The sequence below is a fragment of the Arachis hypogaea genome, chromosome 6 (genome assembly GCF_003086295.3).
Source record: "Arachis hypogaea cultivar Tifrunner chromosome 6, arahy.Tifrunner.gnm2.J5K5, whole genome shotgun sequence".
Classification (NCBI taxonomy): domain Eukaryota; kingdom Viridiplantae; phylum Streptophyta; class Magnoliopsida; order Fabales; family Fabaceae; genus Arachis; species Arachis hypogaea.
Window position 1 is genome coordinate 19,521,298 of NC_092041.1, and position 20,430 is coordinate 19,541,727.

Consider the following 20,430-nt stretch of genomic DNA (forward strand, 5'->3'; position numbering starts at 1 on the left):
CTTTTACAGCATACTCAAAAATTTTAATTAAATTTAAATATTTAAATTTATCATAATTTGATTTTTAATTTCTTGTACTTTATACTTATTTTTGTAATTTAGTGTAGTATAATATAGTCTATATATTTTTTCATTATAATTTAATTTTGTATTTCGACGAGTACTTTAAGCTATACTTTAATTAGTATAATTTTATTTTACATGATATCTTTATCAATAAAAAAATTATAATAGAATAAATTAAAAATAGATTATGATACATTAAAATATCCTGAATCTAAGATTATGTTTTTGGAATTTATTTAATCTAACATTATTTCCCTAGACTTTTCCTTTCCGAGCAATGCTAGGGCCAGCAATATTTATGATTGGTAGTCATTAATTAGCCATCAATGATGATTTGATGATGTGAGATTGGTGTGGAGATTTTATTCAATAGCTCATCTTTTTCTGCTGGTTACATGCCGGCCAAAATGCAATAAAATTACTGCCTTAGATTTTTCCTTTCCTTCTATCATATTCCAAAGTGAAAGAATTACTAAGAAGCTGCTATCTATTTTTTTTTTTTTTTTTTTGGTCCTAATGAATCAAAATCAATATCTAACTTTTACAGGACTTGAGGGAAACAAAAAGTGTTGTCCCCTTTTTTTTTCATTTCTCTGAAACCGATCTCTCGTTGCCCATGGGTTTTACTTTACACATCCAATTCAAGGCCCAGAAGAAAAAACAGTTTTTGGGTCATAGCTTATTGCTAATCTTTCCAGCGCTCCTATTGATTTCTTCCAAGTTCCAAAGTTTAAGAGAAACTGCCACATGTTGCTTTTTGATTCGCATGTCAAACAATAATCATTAGTAGTTATCAGTTATCACTCTCTTGGTCGCTATCATATATATATATATATATATATGTAAATATATTTACTGCTGATCTCTCTTATCCTTCTAACGCGTGTGTATATATATATGTAAAATAATTTTGGAATAATTAATATAATTAAGTTAATTGCTGAAGGAGAAAGACGAAGGCTAAGAGAGTGAAAATGTATGAGATGTTGCGTGAGAGAGTGGTGAGGTTTATTGTTTTGGTATTATTGGGAAGCAAAGTTGCAATGAGAGCAGAAGGTGTCAATGGACAATATCCGGCATTATTTGCATTTGGAGACTCAATCCTTGATACCGGAAATAACAACCTCCTTGCAACAGCAACTAAGAGTAATTTCCCTCCGTACGGTAGGGATTTTATTGGAGGAAGACCAACCGGAAGATTCGGTAACGGCAAAGTCTTATCAGATGTCATAGGTATATTATAATATAATTTTAACTATCTAATGATTCTTTCCTCCATATATACGTATATAAATTGTTTTTCGAAATATTATACTCATAGTAAATAATTAAATTAGTTCTTAAAAAAATATTTATTTTTTAAATTAATTTTTGAAAATTTTTTTTAATTAAATTCGTTTTTAAAATATTTTAAATTAGTCATATTAATCTTTTTATCGTTTTGTTTGTTTATAGTGTCAAAATTTACTAATGTAATATGTTAAATGACATCTCAACATACACTTAAAAATTTTAATTGACTATTAACATGATTAATTTATAGAATGAGATCAAATCAACTCCAAAATGAGAGATTCTAATATCTCAAATTCTCCTTACAATTAGGTTTTGATTTTATCTAATTTTATAAATTTATTACGTTGATAATCAATTAAGACTTTTATGTATATGTTAGAATGTTAGTTATCGTGTTATATTAGCAAATTTTGACACCATTAACAAATAAAGTGATGGAAAGACTAATATGACTAATTTAAAATTTTTAAAGAACGAATTTGATTAAAAATTCCTTTCAAAAACTAATTCAGACAATGAATAATCTTTCAGAAGTTAAATTTAATCATTTACTCATTATACTTATTATCGACTTAAAATTATATTTATGTGACAAACTCTTGTTCTAACTCATTCAAAGCTAAAAGAAAGGAACTTTACTATAAATAATTTAATTAAGATTTTTCTAATCAATATAGTACTCTAATAGGAACATGGATCAAGAGTTTTAGGCCGAAAAATTTTTTGAACTTTGTAATACATGTTCAAATGTTTGTGATACGAGGGTTCAACTAAAATTTAATAATTATTATTTATATCTTTAAGTACTAAAATATTTAATTTAATTTTATATATTTAATTTTGTTTATTTAATTATTAACAGATTGAGTTTTATGTTAGTAAATTTATTTTTTTATTTTTAATTTAATATAACATATATAAATATATTTTAAATTATTATAGATATCAAACAAAAATAGAAGGAGTGAAAATATATTTTTTATTTTGTGATAAAATTATATAATATAAATAAATGAGGTTGAGTGAATTTCTTCTTGTTATACAAGAAATTGAATAAGAGAAAGGTAAGTGATGTTTTTTGTTTGATTACAAGTTAATTATCCAAACTATAATATGGATAAGACTGAACAACTCACTTCAAAAAATTAGATAATAAATTAAGTGATTTTTTTCATTTAATTTCAATCTATTTCTTTTTATTTTTAATTTTAATTTATTTTTTATTCAATTTTAATATTTGCCTTTTTTATTTATCTAACATGCAATATTTGATCTTTTAATTGTTTTAATAAGTGTGATCTCTTTTTATTCAATATTTATTTTATATATATTTTTTTAATTTCACTTAAAAGCATGTACAACAAGAGATTATATTTGACTAAACAATTTAAAAAAAAATTGAGATGATTCATTTGCTTTTGCAACTGTTATGTCTTTGTTTCCCATAGAGAAAAAAATAAAAGAAAATTAACAAAAATAGAACTTGTGTTGTACGAAGCTGGGGTTTTGGGAATCAAGGACATATTACCAGCATACCTTGACCCATCCTTGAGCAACGAAGACCTTGTAAGCGGCGTGTGCTTCGCTTCTGCGGGAAGTGGGCTTGATGATACGACGGCCCGAGCACAGGGAGGAGTTTTGACTATGTCGGCCCAGCTAGAAAATTTCAGAGCCTACATTGGAAGGCTGAAATCAGTTGTTGGAGAAGCACGAGCCAATTCCATCATTTCAAATGCCCTCTATCTTATCTCTGCCGGAAACAACGACGTTGCCTTCACTTTTAATACCTTGAAGATTGCCATGCCATTCCCTCTTTACGTGAATCAATTAATTGGGTGGAACAACGCTTTTCTGCAGGGCCTATATCAACTTGGAGCAAGAAAAGTGTGGGTTCAAAGCACAGTGCCATTGGGGTGCTTACCTGCTGGGAGAACCACAGGTGGAGGACCCTTAAGGCTTTGTGCTGAGGCCGCCAATGGAGAAGCACGCATCTTCAATGCCCAATTAGCATCATCTCTTCAGTCTTTGCAGTCCACCCTCCCTGGCTCTTCCCTTCAATTCATTGATGTCTTCACTCCATTTCTTAATATCATACAAAATCCTGTTGCTTCAGGGTTTGTAAACGCTGCAAATGGATGTTGTGGAACTGGAACATATGAGGTGGCAGAGACATGTAATATGCTAGTTCCTACGTGTCCAAATCCTGCATCTTATGTTTTCTGGGATGCTGCCCATCCTTCTCAAGCAGCTTACGCCCGCGTCGTGGCTTCTATATTATCATCCAAACCCAAACTTATCGATAATTATAATGCTTCCACCTATTATTAATTACCCTTCCTTTACAAATAATAAATTACTAGCTATAGTATTGTACTAAATATTCTCATAGCATGTTTTCTCGCAAATAATGTTTCATTACGATATGATATTTTTTTCATACAACAAGCACTGTACTATATATATCCATCTAATAAAATTTTATAAATTTCAGAATTAATTTGGTATGTTATATATCATAATACTTTGTTTTTTTTTCTATATTACAACTTTGGAAATTGCTATAGAGTAACAATTCTAGAAAAAATTGTTAGAGAATTACTTACTGTTGATCAAATACAAAATAAATAAATAAATAAATAAAATATGTATATTTTATTTATTTATATTAAAAATATATAAATATCATTTTCAAACAAATAATACTTAAATCAATTATCTTGACTTGACTAAAAGCAACAAAAGAGTAATTAATTTAATTAATGATGAGAGATGAACAATATACATATAATTTATACTTAGCTTATACCAAGGTTTTATGTAAGTATTGAGACAGCAGGTCGTAGAAGGAAAAAATTTTAATTTTTTATTTGTTGATTGGTGGTAATAATAATAATAATTCTCTGGTTGAACCGTCTTTTGATATCCACCTAAACTTTTTTGATATAATTTTTTAATAAAAAATTTTTATATAAAAAATTAGCTACAAATTAATTAGTTATATATATATTATTTATATTTTTTTCTAATTAAACAATCAATCACTTAAATAATCAAAGATGTTGCAATAGAGTCACAAACAAAAAAAATGTTATAATAGAATAATCAAATAATAAATACGCTTACAATAATATTGGTAAAGTAACATAACGAAAGAAAGGAAAAACACAGAAGTACAGAACACCTGATACTCAAAACAATTTTTTTTTGGTATTCATTCTCAAAACAATTTAATAGTAAAACATTTATAGACAGGAATAATCTGAGTTGAGAAATAAAATAAGGAAAACAAATTAATTCTTCTTCCTTCATAAAGATCTAAGATTTATTTTTTTCCTAAAGAAAAAAAGAAAAAAAAATATAGTGCGTGCTTGGTATAATTTATTGGAGTGGTGCTTAAGCAATATAATTAGGGGTGCTTGGTAAATCAAAAGTATAAGTATACTTTATATTTGATAAATAAAAAATTATCTTCTTGTGCTTTTAGTTTCTTAAAATTAATTTATGTTTTTAAAATTAAAAAGTTTGATATAATTTTATTATATATTACTAAATATTTAGATTTATTATTTATGTTTATTAAATTCATTTTAAGTTTCAAATGTAATTTTAGCAAATACAATTATTACAATTTATGTTTATACTTTATAGTTATTTTTGTGTTGATTTACTAAAAATTTAATATGTTAATCATTTTTAAAAAGTTATCTTCAAAAAACCATATTTAGTAAAATATATAAAAATACAAATTTTACCGAATCACGCAACAAGACATTTAGCATTGGCAAAAGCATTTAATTAAAGAACAAAATTTTTTGATAAACAACTAGTATAAAAAAAATAATATAATATTTTCAAAAAATATATATTTAAATTAGTTGAAATTTTGGTCCAAACCGTTTATTTTCAAATTCTTTTTGCAAAATATATGCATTAGTCAACTAAAAGTATAAATAATGCTGTAAAAAAACCTAATTAATATAATGATATTATCAAATTCTATTTTATGCATATAATAATTTATTGACCAACAAACAAATTTTTAATAAAATATAAATTCGTAATAAATTAATCCTTAATTTATAATATATATATATATATATATATATATATATATATATATATATATATATATATATATATAGTTAGTGAATGCTATCCAATCTCTCTAAAATAACATGTAAGTTACCCTTCATTATGTGTCACATTGTAATTGGTCCTTATCTTAACCATAGTTGGATTATTTTATAATTTATTATTCTTAAAATATCAAAGCTCCACTTCCGTTAATTGAAGCACATTCCACTCCTCCATTTTTTGTTCATCACTTCATCACCTAGATTCGGTCCTTCCAAGTACCGATTGCGTGACAAGAAGCACCAACGTCATCGCCATCTACTGCCTTCCCACACAACCTCTATTTCTTTAGTGCATCATCCCTTAGTCACGTCGTTGAATTCCGTCGTCCATAACTTGTCCTTCCCAGTATAGCCAGCGCTTCTTTTTGCCATGTATCACTGTTTATCCATATAATTAATGGTTAATTTTAGTTATTAAATTTTTTTATTAAAAAAATATATTTTTATTTAATTACGTGACAGAACATATATTTATATGTAAAATATAATATAATAAAATAAATCGTATAACTAAAATTATGAACATACAAATATAATAATAAAATTTGTACTCCAAACAACTAAACATATTTTTTTATCATACATATATTATTTAAAAAATAAATATATTATTAAAATTAATAACAGAAATTTAAAATAATAAAATTTAACTTTCTTATCGTATTTTTTATAGTATTTTTATTTTTTTAATTTTTAATTTATTAGTACTTTATTATTTAATTAAAAATTAAACAAATTATTTTTATGAAAAATTATTTTTTGTATTATATTAAAGAAGAGACCAATATAGCAGTTTAAAAAATAAATTGTATAAATATTTAAGAGATAAATGTAAAATACATATCTAAAATAAATAAAACAAACAAAATGGGAGTACTATTGAGAAATGGAGAATTATTTTTGTCTGTTTTATTTATTTTTACATTATTTTTTAGACTGTTATATTAGTCTCTTTTTTAAGATAACACAAAAAATAATTTATCATGAAGATAATTTATTTAATCATTAATTAAATAATAAAGTACGAATAAATTAAAATTAAAAGAATAAAAAAATACTTGTAAGAAAGTTAGATTTTATCATATTAAATTTGTGTTATTAATTTTAATAATTTATTATTTTTTAAAATAATTTATGTACAATAAAAAATATATTTTTTTATTTTAATTATACTTTTAAGTATTCTAAATAGAGTTATTATATTATATTTTACATATGAATATATGTTCTATCGTGTAATTAAATAAAAATTTATTTTAATAAAAAAATTTAATAACTAAACTAAACATTACTTAGGTATGTATTTCATATTTATCTCTTAAATATTTATACAATTTATTTTTTAAACTGTTATATTGGTCTCTTCTCTAATATAATATAAAAAATAAATTTTCATAAAAATAATTTGTTTAATTATTAATTAATAATAAAGTACTAATAAATTAAAAAATAAAAAATAAAAATACTATAAAAAATACGGTAAAAAAGTTGAATTTTATCATTTTAAATTTCTGTTATTAATTTTAATAATATATTTATTTTTAAATAATATATGTATGATAAAAAAATATGTTTATTTTTTTGGAGTACAAATTTTATTATTATATTTGTATGTTCATGATTTTAATTATACTTTTAAATACTTTGAATAGATTTATTTTATTATATTACATTTTACATATAAATATATGTTCCATCAGGTAATTAAATAAAGATATGTTTTTTTAATAAAAAAATTTAATAACCAAATTAACCATTAATTATGTGGGTAAGCAGTGATTCACGCCAAAAAGAGGCACCAACTATACTATACTGGGAAGAGAAGTTGTGTGGGAGGGCATGGCGATGACTTTAACACTTGTCACGAACGCGATGGTGCTTGGAAGGACCAAATCTAGGTGATGAAGTGAGAAACAAAGAATGGAGGAGTGGAATGTGCTTCAATTAACGGGAGTGAAGCTTTGATATTTTAAGAATAATAAATTATAAAATAACCTAACTATGGTTAAGATAAGAACCAATTACAACGTGTCGTCAACACAATTGGATATACGTGGCCGCATGATATTTATGGACACCAGTCTCTGACTGACCAATAAGTTGCGAGAGAATCATGAAGAAAAACAAAAAGTGCATGTATAATAAGTTATTCTGTGACTGTGAGAAAATGGTGAGTGTTGTTGCCTTGGTTTTCTTGGGCACCATGTTTGCATTAGTAGCAGCAACAAATGGTGGACAGTATCCAGCATTATTTGCATTTGGAGATTCCATTCTTGATACCGGAAATAACAACAACCTTGCAACTTTAACCAAGTCTAATTTTCCTCCTTACGGAAGAGATTTTATTGGAGGAAAACCAACAGGAAGATTCTGTGATGGGAAAGTCCCATCAGATCTTATAGGTAATACATTCAACGAACTACCTTTATAGGATATATATTTACTTATTCATTATTGTAGATATATACTAATCTTTATTCTTTAATTTTCTGATAAAATAAAATCATGTCACATATAAATAATTGGAACGCGGTGCGTGTTACATATTTAGCGGGAGATCTTGGAATCAAAGGCACGTTACCTGCATATCTTGATCCAAATTTGCGGAATGAAGATCTTTCCACGGGTGTAAGCTTTGCCTCAGGTGGAACAGGAAATGATGATCTCACCGCTCAAACACAGGTAAAAGAACATACATTCAATTTTAATTTTAGCTTATTCAATAATAAAATACAAAAATGATTAGCAGGGTGCTTTATCACTATCGACACAAATGAAAAATTTCCAAGAGTGCATAGGAAGGCTAAAAGCATTTATGGGAGAAGAAAGAGCGAACTACATAATATCAAACAGCTTGTATCTGCTTTCATCAGGAAACAATGATATTGCCCTCACTTATTCTTCACCACTCAGAAGCAGCATTCCTTTCCCTTTATACGCTTCTCAATTAGTTGGCTGGACCTCGGATTTTCTCAAGGTAATAATTCGTTACTTTAATTAATTCGTCACCAATTCCAACATGCATGCTTACCGTTATATATGACGAAGCAACTATACGATGCCGGAGCAAGAAAAGTGTGGGTTCTGAGTACATTGCCATTGGGGTGCTTGCCGGGAGGTAGAACTGTAGCAGGAGGTCCTTTAAGATTGTGTTCTGATACTGTTAATAGAAAAGCTCAATTATTCAATGATCAATTAGCATCGGCTGTTAGTTCTTTACAAGGCACACTTTCTGGTTCTGCCTTTCAATTCATTGATATCTATGCTACACTGCTCAATATCATACAAAATCCTTTTAGCTCAGGTTAGTGTGGCTCTCATCATGTGCTATTGAATCATCATATATATCATGTATGTTTAAGTTAATTAATCATTTCAGGGTTTCTAAATGTTGCAAATGGATGTTGTGGGACTGGACTGGTTGAGATTGGAGAGACATGTAAGTTAGCCCTTGGTTCCTGCCCAAATCCTGCAGCATATGTTTTCTGGGACGCTGGTCATCCAACTCAAAGAGCCTATGAGCTCATAGTCTCTTCTATACTGCCAAAATAGTCATATATATTAATCATTAACATCTCTAAATAATTAACTTTCTTTTCTATGCTCTCATTTAATAATAAAGTCTGTGTGAACGCCTCCTCGCCGGCATACAATATTTAATTTAAAGGCTCAATTAAATACCCAAATTCTTAAGCCTTAGTCTTATATAGGAAGAATTTCAGGTATTTTAATATTGGTGTTCTAGAATTCTTAAAAGTAATGGAGAAAATTGTGCTTTTCACATTTGTATGTGTAAACCAATTAAAGAAAATAAATGCAGATCATACTGGTTTCTTTGTGTTTTTTGACACAAGAACTAATAAAAATAAATATTTATTTTATATTTTGAGCTAGTTAATTGTTTTTTTTTCAAAAGTTAAAGCAGAAAATAAATAATTTTTTTACAATTTTTGAGAAGCAAGTAAAAATCTATTTTTATCATAAGCGAAAGTAGAAGGAGTTGAAAAGAAGAAAAATCTGTCACTAATTTTAAAAAGATAAACTTGCAAATTTATCTCTATATTTTTTTCAGAAAGACAGATTTCTTCTTTTAAAAAAATATACCTTTTAAATGTAATATTATACGAATATTAATGTTTTTAATGTTAAATTTTCTTTTACGCTGAGTTTAAAATAGGATATAATTCGTTTCATTCCAGTGCCTTATTACATGAAAATGTAAATTATAATCCTAAATAAATATCATCATTTGATATTAATATAATGTTTTTTGGTGGCCTGGCTATATAAATATAAATTAATTTCGTTTGAAATGATTGATAATATGTATATTGTACATAAATAACACTATCTATTTATTTAAAATCTTTTTTATAAAAGTTGTAATGTGTAAAAATAATAACTTTACTTTTTTGCTATTTAAAGAATAATCTATCATATTTTTTCCTTATGTAATTAATTTACTTATTAAACTTCATTATTGTTTGCCTAATAAAATTAAAAAATCGGTTTTTCATATATTCTTTTCAATAGTGTGTTTATTGTCCTAGATATATCTTAAATTCTTTAACGTAATCATTCGAAGAGAAAAAAATTATACAATAAATCATATTATAAAAATAAATTATTTACATATAAATTAACTATATGATCCTTACACAAAAGCATCACAAAATTTATTATTATATATACTAATCTTACATATATCTAATCTCAGGTATAAACTATTTTAATAACTATGTGAATTATTATTAAAATGGTGGTCTATTTTCGACTTTTTCTTTAGTCCCATTGGACGATGTCGAATTGAGTAATTTTGTTGGACCCTAAAACAAAATATTAATATGGCGTATCAGAAATTGTTCCTATATAATATTGTAAAAAGATATTATTGTGAGACGAAGAATAATTATCACTCAAGTTTGTCTCAATCCAATCTATTTTAATTGATCCTTCTAGTAATAATATAATAATCTGCCTCTCATAAGGATTGACATTAAACATGAAATGAAGAACAAGAGAGGAAATGAGAGAGAGAGAATTCTGCAGAGTTAGTTTGGTGTAAGAATGAATTTCTGGTTTAGGTGATCTATATACACGTACATACACGTGCGTGCTTGCACAGGCTACACTCTAACTAATTGCCTAACTTCTAACTAACAGATTCTATAAATATCAACCCAACTAACATTTTTCCTCGAGTTGATAATTATGCAGAGATCATAATTGTCAACTTGCAATGAGGATTTGCAACTACCACCTTCGAACATTAAGATTGTGTTCTGAGATAGTCGATGGAGAAGCTCAATTATTCAATGCCCAGTTAGCATTCGCTGTTACTTCTTTGCAAGTGCAGGGTTTTCTAATGATGTGGTGGGAGAGGGCAAAGTGAGATGGCAACTACATGTGTTCAAGTATCTTTATCCCAAGGACATTAGTTAAAAGCATTATTAACTTTTTCCAATATTTTCAATAGAAAAAATATAGGTGAACAATAATTCTAGTGAATAATATAAACAATGGGGTTACAAATATAAATTACTCATAAATTTAATTAATGATATAATTAATTTAATTAGAATAATAACTATTTTTTAAAATTTGAAAAATTATCTTTTTGGATAAGGAACAGATATTCCTTTCTTATCCTCTGAAACCATATCTCCTGCCTATCTTGGTGGTCCTTCCCAATAACAAAGTCAACTTTTTCCACCCACTCAGGACCGACGCTGCCTCCTCCTATTCCGACGTCCGATCAGTTCCCTAAGCGGAGAAATTTTTTTTTTACCACACCCCATAACCAGCGCACCGTGCAGCCCGCCCCAAGTCTCCGTGATCACGCACTGTGCAGTCCCTGCAGTCCAAAGCCTCCACCATTGCAGCCTCCACCATATTTCATCTCTCACTTTCGATGGACCTTCCCCGTCCTGGAAGCCAGCCATCGCCGCGCACCCGCAGTTGATGCCGCCTTCCTTTGCGCCAACGTGCGACCAGCCCTCCAAGCCACGAATTTTTTTTTTACCCACAACCGACAACCCGCGAACTGTGCAGCCCCCGCAGCCTACACAAAGCCAGTTCGAGCACCATCGCTGCCGCGCTCGCTCCCTTGCACCGTCCTTGACTCGCCCCTCGCACCGTCCCTTCTGCGCCTGTGCATTGCTTCTGCTCCCTCGCGCCGACGCTGACTCGCCTCTCGCTGACTCGGTGCCGAACATCCTCTACAGGAAGCAACAAAAATCACAACCAGATTCTTCCAGTCCTGGTTCCTATTTTTTTCCTTTTTTTTTCTTTTATTTAAACTGGTATTGGAATAAACCTTATGAAATTTCCTGATGAAAATGGAGAACCCAGACCCAAAGTGATTGGAAGCATATTGGATCATCCTGCTTATAACATTCTGCATATTGGAACTCTTTTTGTTGTTAGGTATTTTTGTAAATTTTTTATACGAGTCATGTGGGACAATTTGAGAACTGTCATATGCCAATTGGTCCAATTACAAGAGCAACAACTAAGAGAATAAAAGAAGGTTTTGCAAACATGGCTAAATCATGTGTTCAGGAGATGCATCAAGAATTAGGCAAGACAATGATTAGCGTTTATCAAAAATCAGATGTCTTATTATTTTACAAGATGCATTGAAGACCCTCATTAATCAAGATGTCACCTTCTTAGAATTTATTTTATATTTATTTTATTTTTGTTGTTTGTTTGTTTTAGGCCCAGATATAATTTGGCCCATTTTTTTTCTATTCTAGTGAACTTATGAGTTAGGGTTTTAAATTTAAGAGGTATAAAAACCCTCTAAGACTTGGTAGCCACTTTTTTCCTTAATTTTGATGAATGAAATTTTCTTTAGTTTCTTTGAGAAACTTGGGTGTTATCAGGTGAGGTAGAGTGATTCCTTAGCTGTTGCATCAGGAAATCAAATTGAGGTAGAGGGGTCCCTTTTTTTGATCTTTCACCTTATTCTGGGTTACGTTCCGTATCATTTGGTATCAAATTTCAGGTACTAGATTAATTTTCATTAGTCTACGTTTATTCTTTTTGTGGTCTAAATACATTAAAAAAAATTCAGCCACATATAGACAGTTTATCCTTATGTCTTATTCTTTTCTTGTTGATTGGCTTTTTCATTCCTTTCTCTAAGATTATTGTCTGTCCTTGCTGCTTTTGTGTTTCTCATTATTCTTTTCCTCCTTCCTTTCCTATTAGTATATTATCTTTCTTCTCATTATTAGAAAAGAAAAAGAGTACGCACTTTGAAGTTTTTTCCTATTATTAGTAAATTTTCTTTTGCCAACACATCTTGAGTACAAAAAAAAGAGAGAGTACGTACTTTAAAGTTTCCACAGTAGCACTTTAGCAAAGTAAAAAAAAATATTGTGTTCTTCTATAAAAAAACAAAGCAACAATCTCAAAAAAAAAGTAACAAAAAAAAAGAAAAAAAATCATTACATACGTTATTATTATTATTATTATTCTTATTCTTATTATTTTTATTTTTTTTATTATCCTTATCTTTTGTCTTTTGTGTCTTTGTCCCTTTTTATTATCCTTTCCATCTTTTCTTTTATCGTTGTGTTGGATTTTCTCTATCTTTTATTTTTGTTTGATTTCTAAAGTGCAACAATCACAGAGATTCAAGAGTGGTAAAAGGTAAGAGTGGTAAGCTCAATAGAGGGTAAAAGCCAATTTTGAGAATAAACACGAGTGTCCATCTTTGAGTGAAACACGTGAGCGAGTGATTGTGAGGTCCTTTCTATAACATTTTGTTACAGGTTCATTATTATGGCAGCTCATTCCGAAAATACTGTAGTTGACATGGAGTTGATGCAAAGGGCTATTCAACACTTAACCAATCACTTGACTGAATTGGAAGCATGGAGGCAAGAGGTGACATAGACACTATCCAAGAATACTAAACAAGGACCTTTCCGGAATCGGCGTCTTAATCATGTACCTTCTGATGATGACTCTGATGGGGTTATAACACCTCGACACAAAAGTCAAGATTGCAATATCAATGCCATCAAGATGCAAATACCACCATTCAAAGGGAGAAATGATCCTAAGTTTATTTGGAGTGGGAACGTAAGGTGAAAAGAATTTTTGCTTGTCATAATTACTCTGAAGCAAAGAAGGTTCGTTTGGCAGCAGTTGCATTCTCTGACTATGCGTTGCTTTGGTGGGATGAACTGGTGAAGACAAGACGGAGGAATGATGATCACCCTATAGAGTCTTGGGATCTTATGAAGCGCCTCATGAAGAAACGATTTGTGCCTTCGTACTACTACAGGGAAGTGCATCAGAAGTTACATCGAATGACTTAAGGCTCCAAGTCCGTTGAAGACTATCATAAGAAAATGGAGATGCTTATGATTACTGCCAACATAGAAGATGATACTGAGGTTACTATGGCACGATTTGTAGGTGGTTTGAATAGAGCGATTGCTGATGTGGTGGAGTTACACCATTATGTGGAGATGGAGGATTTGGTCAGTATGGCCATAAAGGTGGAGAGGCAACAACAAAGAAGAACACCAAGAGGCTTGTCTCATGCTAATCCCAAGTGGGACTCTCGTGGTGCTGACACAACAAAGACTACGAGTATTGAATCCAATACGTTGTTTGATGCTAAGAAGAAGAAAGGTACTTCTAACTCTTCTTCTGCTACTTCTAGGCATCGAGATATTAAATGTTTCAAGTGTCATGGTATGGGTCATTATGCTAATGAATGCCCAAACAGGAGATTGATGGTTATTAGAGGAGATGATATTGTGTCTGATTCTGATCATGGTGATGATTCTGATCATAATAGTATGCCACCTTTGGAGGATTGTTCCGATGGTGATGTTGAGTATGCAGTCCATGGTGAATCTCTTGTTGTTAAACGCGCTTTGAATTTGCAGGTGAAAGAAAAAAGTCTAGAACAATGCCACAATCTTTTTCACACTAGATGCTTGGTGGGTGGAAAAGTGTGTAGTCTAATTATTGATGGCGGAAGTTGGACTAATGTGGCTAGTACACTTATGGTGGAGAAATTGGGTTTGACATGTGTTCGACATCCTAAACCATATACGTTGCAGTGGTTGAATGACAGTGGAGAGATCAAGGTTGACAAACAAGTGACAATTGCATTCTCTGTTGGCAAGTATGTTGATGAGTTATTATGTGATGTGGTGCCAATGCAAGCTTGTCATTTATTATTGGGGCGACCTTGGTAGTTCGACCGTCGAGCATTTCATGATGGTTACACGAATCGATTCTCCTTTGATTTTAATGGTCGCAAGATCACTCTTGCTCCTTTATCACCTAAGGAGGTTTACCTTGACCAGTTGAAGCTTCAACAGGATACCAAGGGGAACATGGGATGTGAGATCACAGAAAAATCTGAGAGAAAAGAATATAGCAAAAGGCCCAAAGGTGAGTGACAAGAAAGAAAAGAGTCCATGTCATGAGAGTAGTACAAATACCAAAAAAATTGAGAAAGTTGAGAGCAAATTGTGTTTTTTTGCAAAAGAGAGAGATTTAAAGAGTGCTTTAATAGGAAAGAAAGCTTTGTTTATGGTTCGGTTTCGGGATACTTTATTTTCTGACACTGACCTTAACCCAAATTTGCCAAATAGCTTTGTCTCTTTGTTGCAGGAATTTGCCGATGTCTTCCCTATTGACGTACCACGTGGTTTGCCTCCATTACGTGGGATTGAGCACCAAATTGATTTTATTCTTGGTGCTAGCATTCCTAATACACCAGCCTATAGGAGTAATCCTGAAGAGACAAAGGAGCTTCAAAGGCAAGTGGAGGAGTTATTAGCCAAATGTCACATCCGGGAGAGTATGAGTCCATGTGCTGTACCAGTTTTGTTGGTTCCAAAGAAGGATGGTACTTGGCGAATGTGTGTGGATTGTCGTGCAGTCAATAAAATTACGGTAAAGTATCGTTATTCTATCCCTAGGTTAGATGACATGCTTGATGAGTTATATGGTGCATGCATATTCACTAAAATTGATTTGAAAAGTGGGTATCATCACATTAGAATGAAACCAGGGGATGAATCGAAGACTGCATTTAAAATAAAACATGGGTTATATGAGTGGTTAGTAATGCCTTTTAGGTTAACTAATGCCCCTAATACTTTTATGCGTCTAATGAACCATGTTTTGCGAGACTTTTTGGGTAAATTTGTTGTTGTTTATTTTGATGATATTCTCATTTATAGCACTTATTTAGATGACCACTTGTCACATGTTTCAGCTGTTTTGGAAGTGCTTCAAAAAGAAAAATTATATGCTAATCTTAAAAAGTGCACTTTTTGTATTGATCGAGTTATATTTCTTAGTTTTGTTGTGAGTGCGAGTGGAATTGAAGTTGATGAGAAAAAGGTATATTCGTGAATGACCAACGCCTAAGAATGCTTATGAGGTACGAAGTTTTCATGGGTTAGCTGGGTTTTATAGAAGATTTGTAAAAAAATTTTCTACCATTGTTGCGCCTCTCACAGAGGTTATAAAAAAGGATGTTGGATTTAAATGGGAAAGGGAACAAGACATTGCATTTCATACCCTAAAAGACTGTTTGTGTTCTGCTCCTATTCTTGTTTTACCTAACTTTGATAAAACCTTTGAGATTGAATGTGATGCTTTTGGGATTGGTATAGGTGCTGTTTTAATGCAGGAAAAATGAGCCATTGCCTTCTTCAGTGAAAAGTTAAATTTAGCTCAGCGTAAATATTCAACATATGACAAAGAATTATATGCTTTGGTTCGGGCTTTAGAGGTTTGGCAACACTACCTCTTACCTAAGGAGTTTGTGATTCACACGGATCATGAATCTTTGAAGCACTTAAAAGGACAAGGTAAGCTTGATAAAAGACATGCTAAATGAGTGAAATTTATTGAAACATTTCCCTATGTGATTGCCTTTAAACAAGGTAAAGATAATGTCGTTGCTGATACTTTATCTCGGAGGTATGCTTTGATTACTACACTTACCTCTAAGTTATTGGGATTTGAGTTTTTAAAGGAGTTATATGTCACTGATTCTGACTTTTCTGCTATTTATGCCTCTTGTGAACATAGTGCATTTAACAAATTTTATAGACATGAAAGGTTTTCTGTTTCGTGGCAATAGAATTTTTGTGCCTGCTTGTTCTATGAGGGACTTACTTGTTCTTGAATCACATAATAGAGGGTTTGATGGGTTATTTTGGTGTGCATAAGACATTGAATGTGTTATCTGAACATTTTTACTGGCCACGCATGCGTCGAGATGTTGAAAAATTTTGTGCTAAGTGTGTTGCATGTAAATAGGCTAAATCTAAGTCTTTACCACATGGTTTGTATGCCCCTTTACCCGTTCCTATGCATCCGTGGGTTGATATTTCTATGGATTTTGTTCTTGGTTTGCCTCGAACAAAAAAAGGTCGAGATAGCATCTTTGTTGTGGTAGACAAATTTAGTAAAATGGCTCATTTTATTGCATGCCATAAAACTGATGATGCAACAAATATTGCTGATCTGTTCTTTAGAGAGGTTGTGCGTTTGCATGGTGTTCCCCAAACTATTGTTTTTGATCGTGACGTAAAATTTTTGAGTCATTTTTGGAAAGTTTTATGGGATAAATTAGGCACAAAATTATTATACTCTACTACTTGTCATCCTCAAACTGATGGTCAAACTGAAGTAGTAAATAGAACATTAGGGACCTTATTACGTGCTGTTGTTGGTAAGAATTTAAAAACTTGGGAAGATTGTTTACCTTTTATTGAGTTTGCTTATAATAGAACTATTCATTCTTCTACTGGATTTTCTCCTTTTGAACTTGTTTATGGTTTTAATCCTTTAACTGTTTTGGACTTATTACCTTTGCCTTTGAGTGATATTGTTAGCTTAGATGCAGAAAGTAAAGCGGAAAAGGTTAAAGCTATGCACTTGAAAGCACGTGAATTGCTTGAAAAGAAAAATAAGTTGACAGTTCAACGGGTGAATAAAGGTCGAAGACATCTTGTCTTTGAACCTGGTGACTGGGTATGGGTTTATTTGAGAAAGGAGAGGTTTCCTACTCAAAGAAAATCCAAGTTAGACCCTAGGGGTGATGGTCCATTTCAAGTGCTCGAAAGGATTAATAACAATGCTTATAAGATTGACCTTCCAGGTGGGTATAATGTATCAGCTACTTTTAATGTCTCTGACCTATCTCCTTTTGATTGTGATGTAGATTCGAGGACGAATCTTTTTCAAGAGGGAGGGAATGATACGAGTCATGTGGGACAAACTGAGAACTGTCATATGCCAATTGGTCCAATTACAAGAGCAACAACTAAGGGAATAAAAGAAGGTTTTGCAAACATGGCTAAATCATGTGTTCAGGAGATGCATTAAGAATTAGGCAAGACAATGATTAGCGATTATCAAAAGTCAAATGTCTTACTATTTTACAAGATGCATTGAAGACCCTCATTAATCAATATGTCACATTCTTAGAATTTATTTTATTTTTGTTGTTTGTTTGTTTTAGGCCCAGATATGATTTGGCCCATTTTTTTCTATTCTAGTGAACTTATGAGTTAGGGTTTTAAATTTAAGAGGTATAAAAATTCTGTAAGATTTGGTAGCCACTTTTTTCCTTAATTTTGATGAATGACATTTTCTTTGAGTTTCTTTGAAAAACTTGGGTGTTATCAGGTGAGGTAGAGTGATTCCCTTAGCTGTTGCATTAGGAAATCAAATTGAGGTAGAGGAATCCCTTTCTTTGATCTTCCATCTTATCCTGGGTTACATTTCGTATCAATTTTCTTAATGTTATTCTCAATTCCAAAACCCCACAAGCCTGCAGCAGTAGCTTCTGCCAAGAATGAACTTGAACTTGTACATCAATAGATTGGTTTTCATTATTATTATTATTTTCATGTCACTAATATTGTGATTTATATTTAGTTTCTTTTATTGTTCTAGTTCTATCACCAATTGGAAGAATATGAGAGATTTGGAACATAATATTGTTCATCCATTCAGTTCAATGAGAAAGTCTTTGTTTTAGTTTGTCATTGATGTTATGATTATAGAATACTTGATGATAAGAAAAAAAAGATTTCATCTGATTTTATCTTGATAAATGACTCTTGTCACTGCGACATATTGAAATGAAATGATACTAGTACGTGGTCCACTACATTACATTTCCTTTCTCAGCAACTAGCCAATGAAAATCAGAGAGAAAGTTAAAGAAGAAGAAGAACCCTGATTTGTCATGGAATTTCTGCATTCTAGTTGAAAGTGATATCTTTCATTTTAAATGAAGCATAGCAAAAGGATTTGAAAGCTATGTTCCTATCCTATGTATCCCCTGTAATGTGCTGAATGAAACTTGTGCTAACATATTTAAATCTGAACTTCCTTCCAATTTATTGAAAGTCAATTGAACAAGTATCTTTTCTAAGGGAAACCTTTTACTACATTTATGTCCATATATATTACAATGACCTTGTAGCAAGCTAAAGGTTAATTGCCACTAAATCATTTGACTACTGAGCAGGTAATTGATAAAAGATTTCACATTTGATTTATATAGGTAGATTTTCATTAATATACCATTAATTACTTCATAACACATTACTATTAGCTCAGAAGCATTACTTTTCTTTCTTCTATCTTGATGAAACCATCATTATTCGAGTCTTGTTACCTATTAGCATTACTTTTCTTTCTTCTATCATGTTCATTTTACTAAGTATACAGATAGTTATTTTCATTGTTAAGTGGATGTTTAGTTGTTAGTATTAGATTCAAGTAAATACAATTAAATTATATTAGATGTTTAGTTTTATAGGTATGTAAATGGTTATTTTCATTTTCAAGTGGATGTTTGGTTATTCGTATAAATTAATTATTATATACCTTATGTAAATACATAAAAAGCTAAATTGTGGTAGATTAAAATAACGAACTATAATTATTATTCAATTATTACATTTGAATTAAAGTTTATAGTGATTCGTTTATAGTGTGATTGTATCTACATTGAAAAAGAAAAGAACGTATTCCATATATTACTATAAACTTTAATTCAAATATTTAATTTTTTTAAAAATCTATTAATTGGTTTGTCTAATAGAAAAAAAAATAAAAAAGCAAATTTGATAATTAATTTTTTCTAAGAACTAAAATATTCAACTAAAATTATTTTAGAAATTGATTTAACGTATTACTCTAAAGTTCAAATTATGAGTGTAGGTAGCTATATGGTTTAAATCTATTTAGCATGTTGTTTAAAGTTTTAACATTGCATTCTATTTCGTTTAGAAAAATATTTAAAATGTAGTATTATATAATAATAATAATAATAATAATAATAATAATAATAATAATAATAATTGAGTCAAAGGTAGGAAAGGGGAAATATTTTTCCTGTTGGGTCAAAGAAGGGGTGTGAATGCTGAATGGAATGATTACGATGCTAGTAATTAAGATAATTAAAATTAGTATTTAGGGAAGGGGTGTTTACAAGTATACCAATGTTAGTAATCTAATTGGGCTAGTTTATAGGGTCCGTTGTTTATATTGTTCAACTAAGTCATTGTCTCTCTAACATTTCCCTTTTCAATATGTCTTTAAAAAATAGAAAAGTATAGGTAAACAATGAAAATACTAAACAATATAAACAATATATATATCGGATGTTCATTTTACTAGATGTACTAATGATTATTCTAATATTAAGATTTAGGTGAATAATTTAGAGGTATAGTGTGTTTTTATTTGATTAGTAGTTGTTCATATTGTTCAAAAAAATTATTGATTATCTAGCATAACCCTTAAAAAATTAGTTAACGTTTTCTATTTAGTTGTTAAAATTATATTCTTATAGGAGAATAGTGATTCTTTCTCTACTTTAATTAACTACCACAAAATAATTAAAGAAGAATGAAAA

General features: G+C 30.2%; 2 protein-coding genes and 1 pseudogene across 2 annotated transcripts; all 3 read left to right on the forward strand.

Annotated features, from left to right (window-relative positions):
- The first annotated feature begins 1,034 nt into the window (after positions 1 to 1,034).
- LOC112698135 (GDSL esterase/lipase At1g23500) lies at positions 1,035 to 3,753 on the forward strand. Its single transcript, XM_025751530.2, has 2 exons — positions 1,035 to 1,299; positions 2,861 to 3,753. The coding sequence occupies exons 1-2, from the start codon at positions 1,041 to 1,043 to the stop codon at positions 3,688 to 3,690; spliced, it is 1,089 nt and encodes a 362-aa protein (XP_025607315.1). The 5' UTR covers positions 1,035 to 1,040; the 3' UTR covers positions 3,691 to 3,753.
- Positions 3,754 to 7,665: 3,912 nt separating this feature from the next.
- On the forward strand, positions 7,666 to 9,050 carry LOC112698136 (GDSL esterase/lipase At1g73610). The gene is made up of 5 exons (XM_025751531.3): positions 7,666 to 7,900; positions 8,050 to 8,180; positions 8,248 to 8,475; positions 8,547 to 8,802; positions 8,878 to 9,050. The coding sequence occupies exons 1-5, from the start codon at positions 7,666 to 7,668 to the stop codon at positions 9,048 to 9,050; spliced, it is 1,023 nt and encodes a 340-aa protein (XP_025607316.3).
- A 2,767-nt stretch (positions 9,051 to 11,817) lies between these two features.
- LOC140173635 (uncharacterized) lies at positions 11,818 to 17,882 on the forward strand (annotated as a pseudogene).
- Positions 17,883 to 20,430: the final 2,548 nt, after the last annotated feature.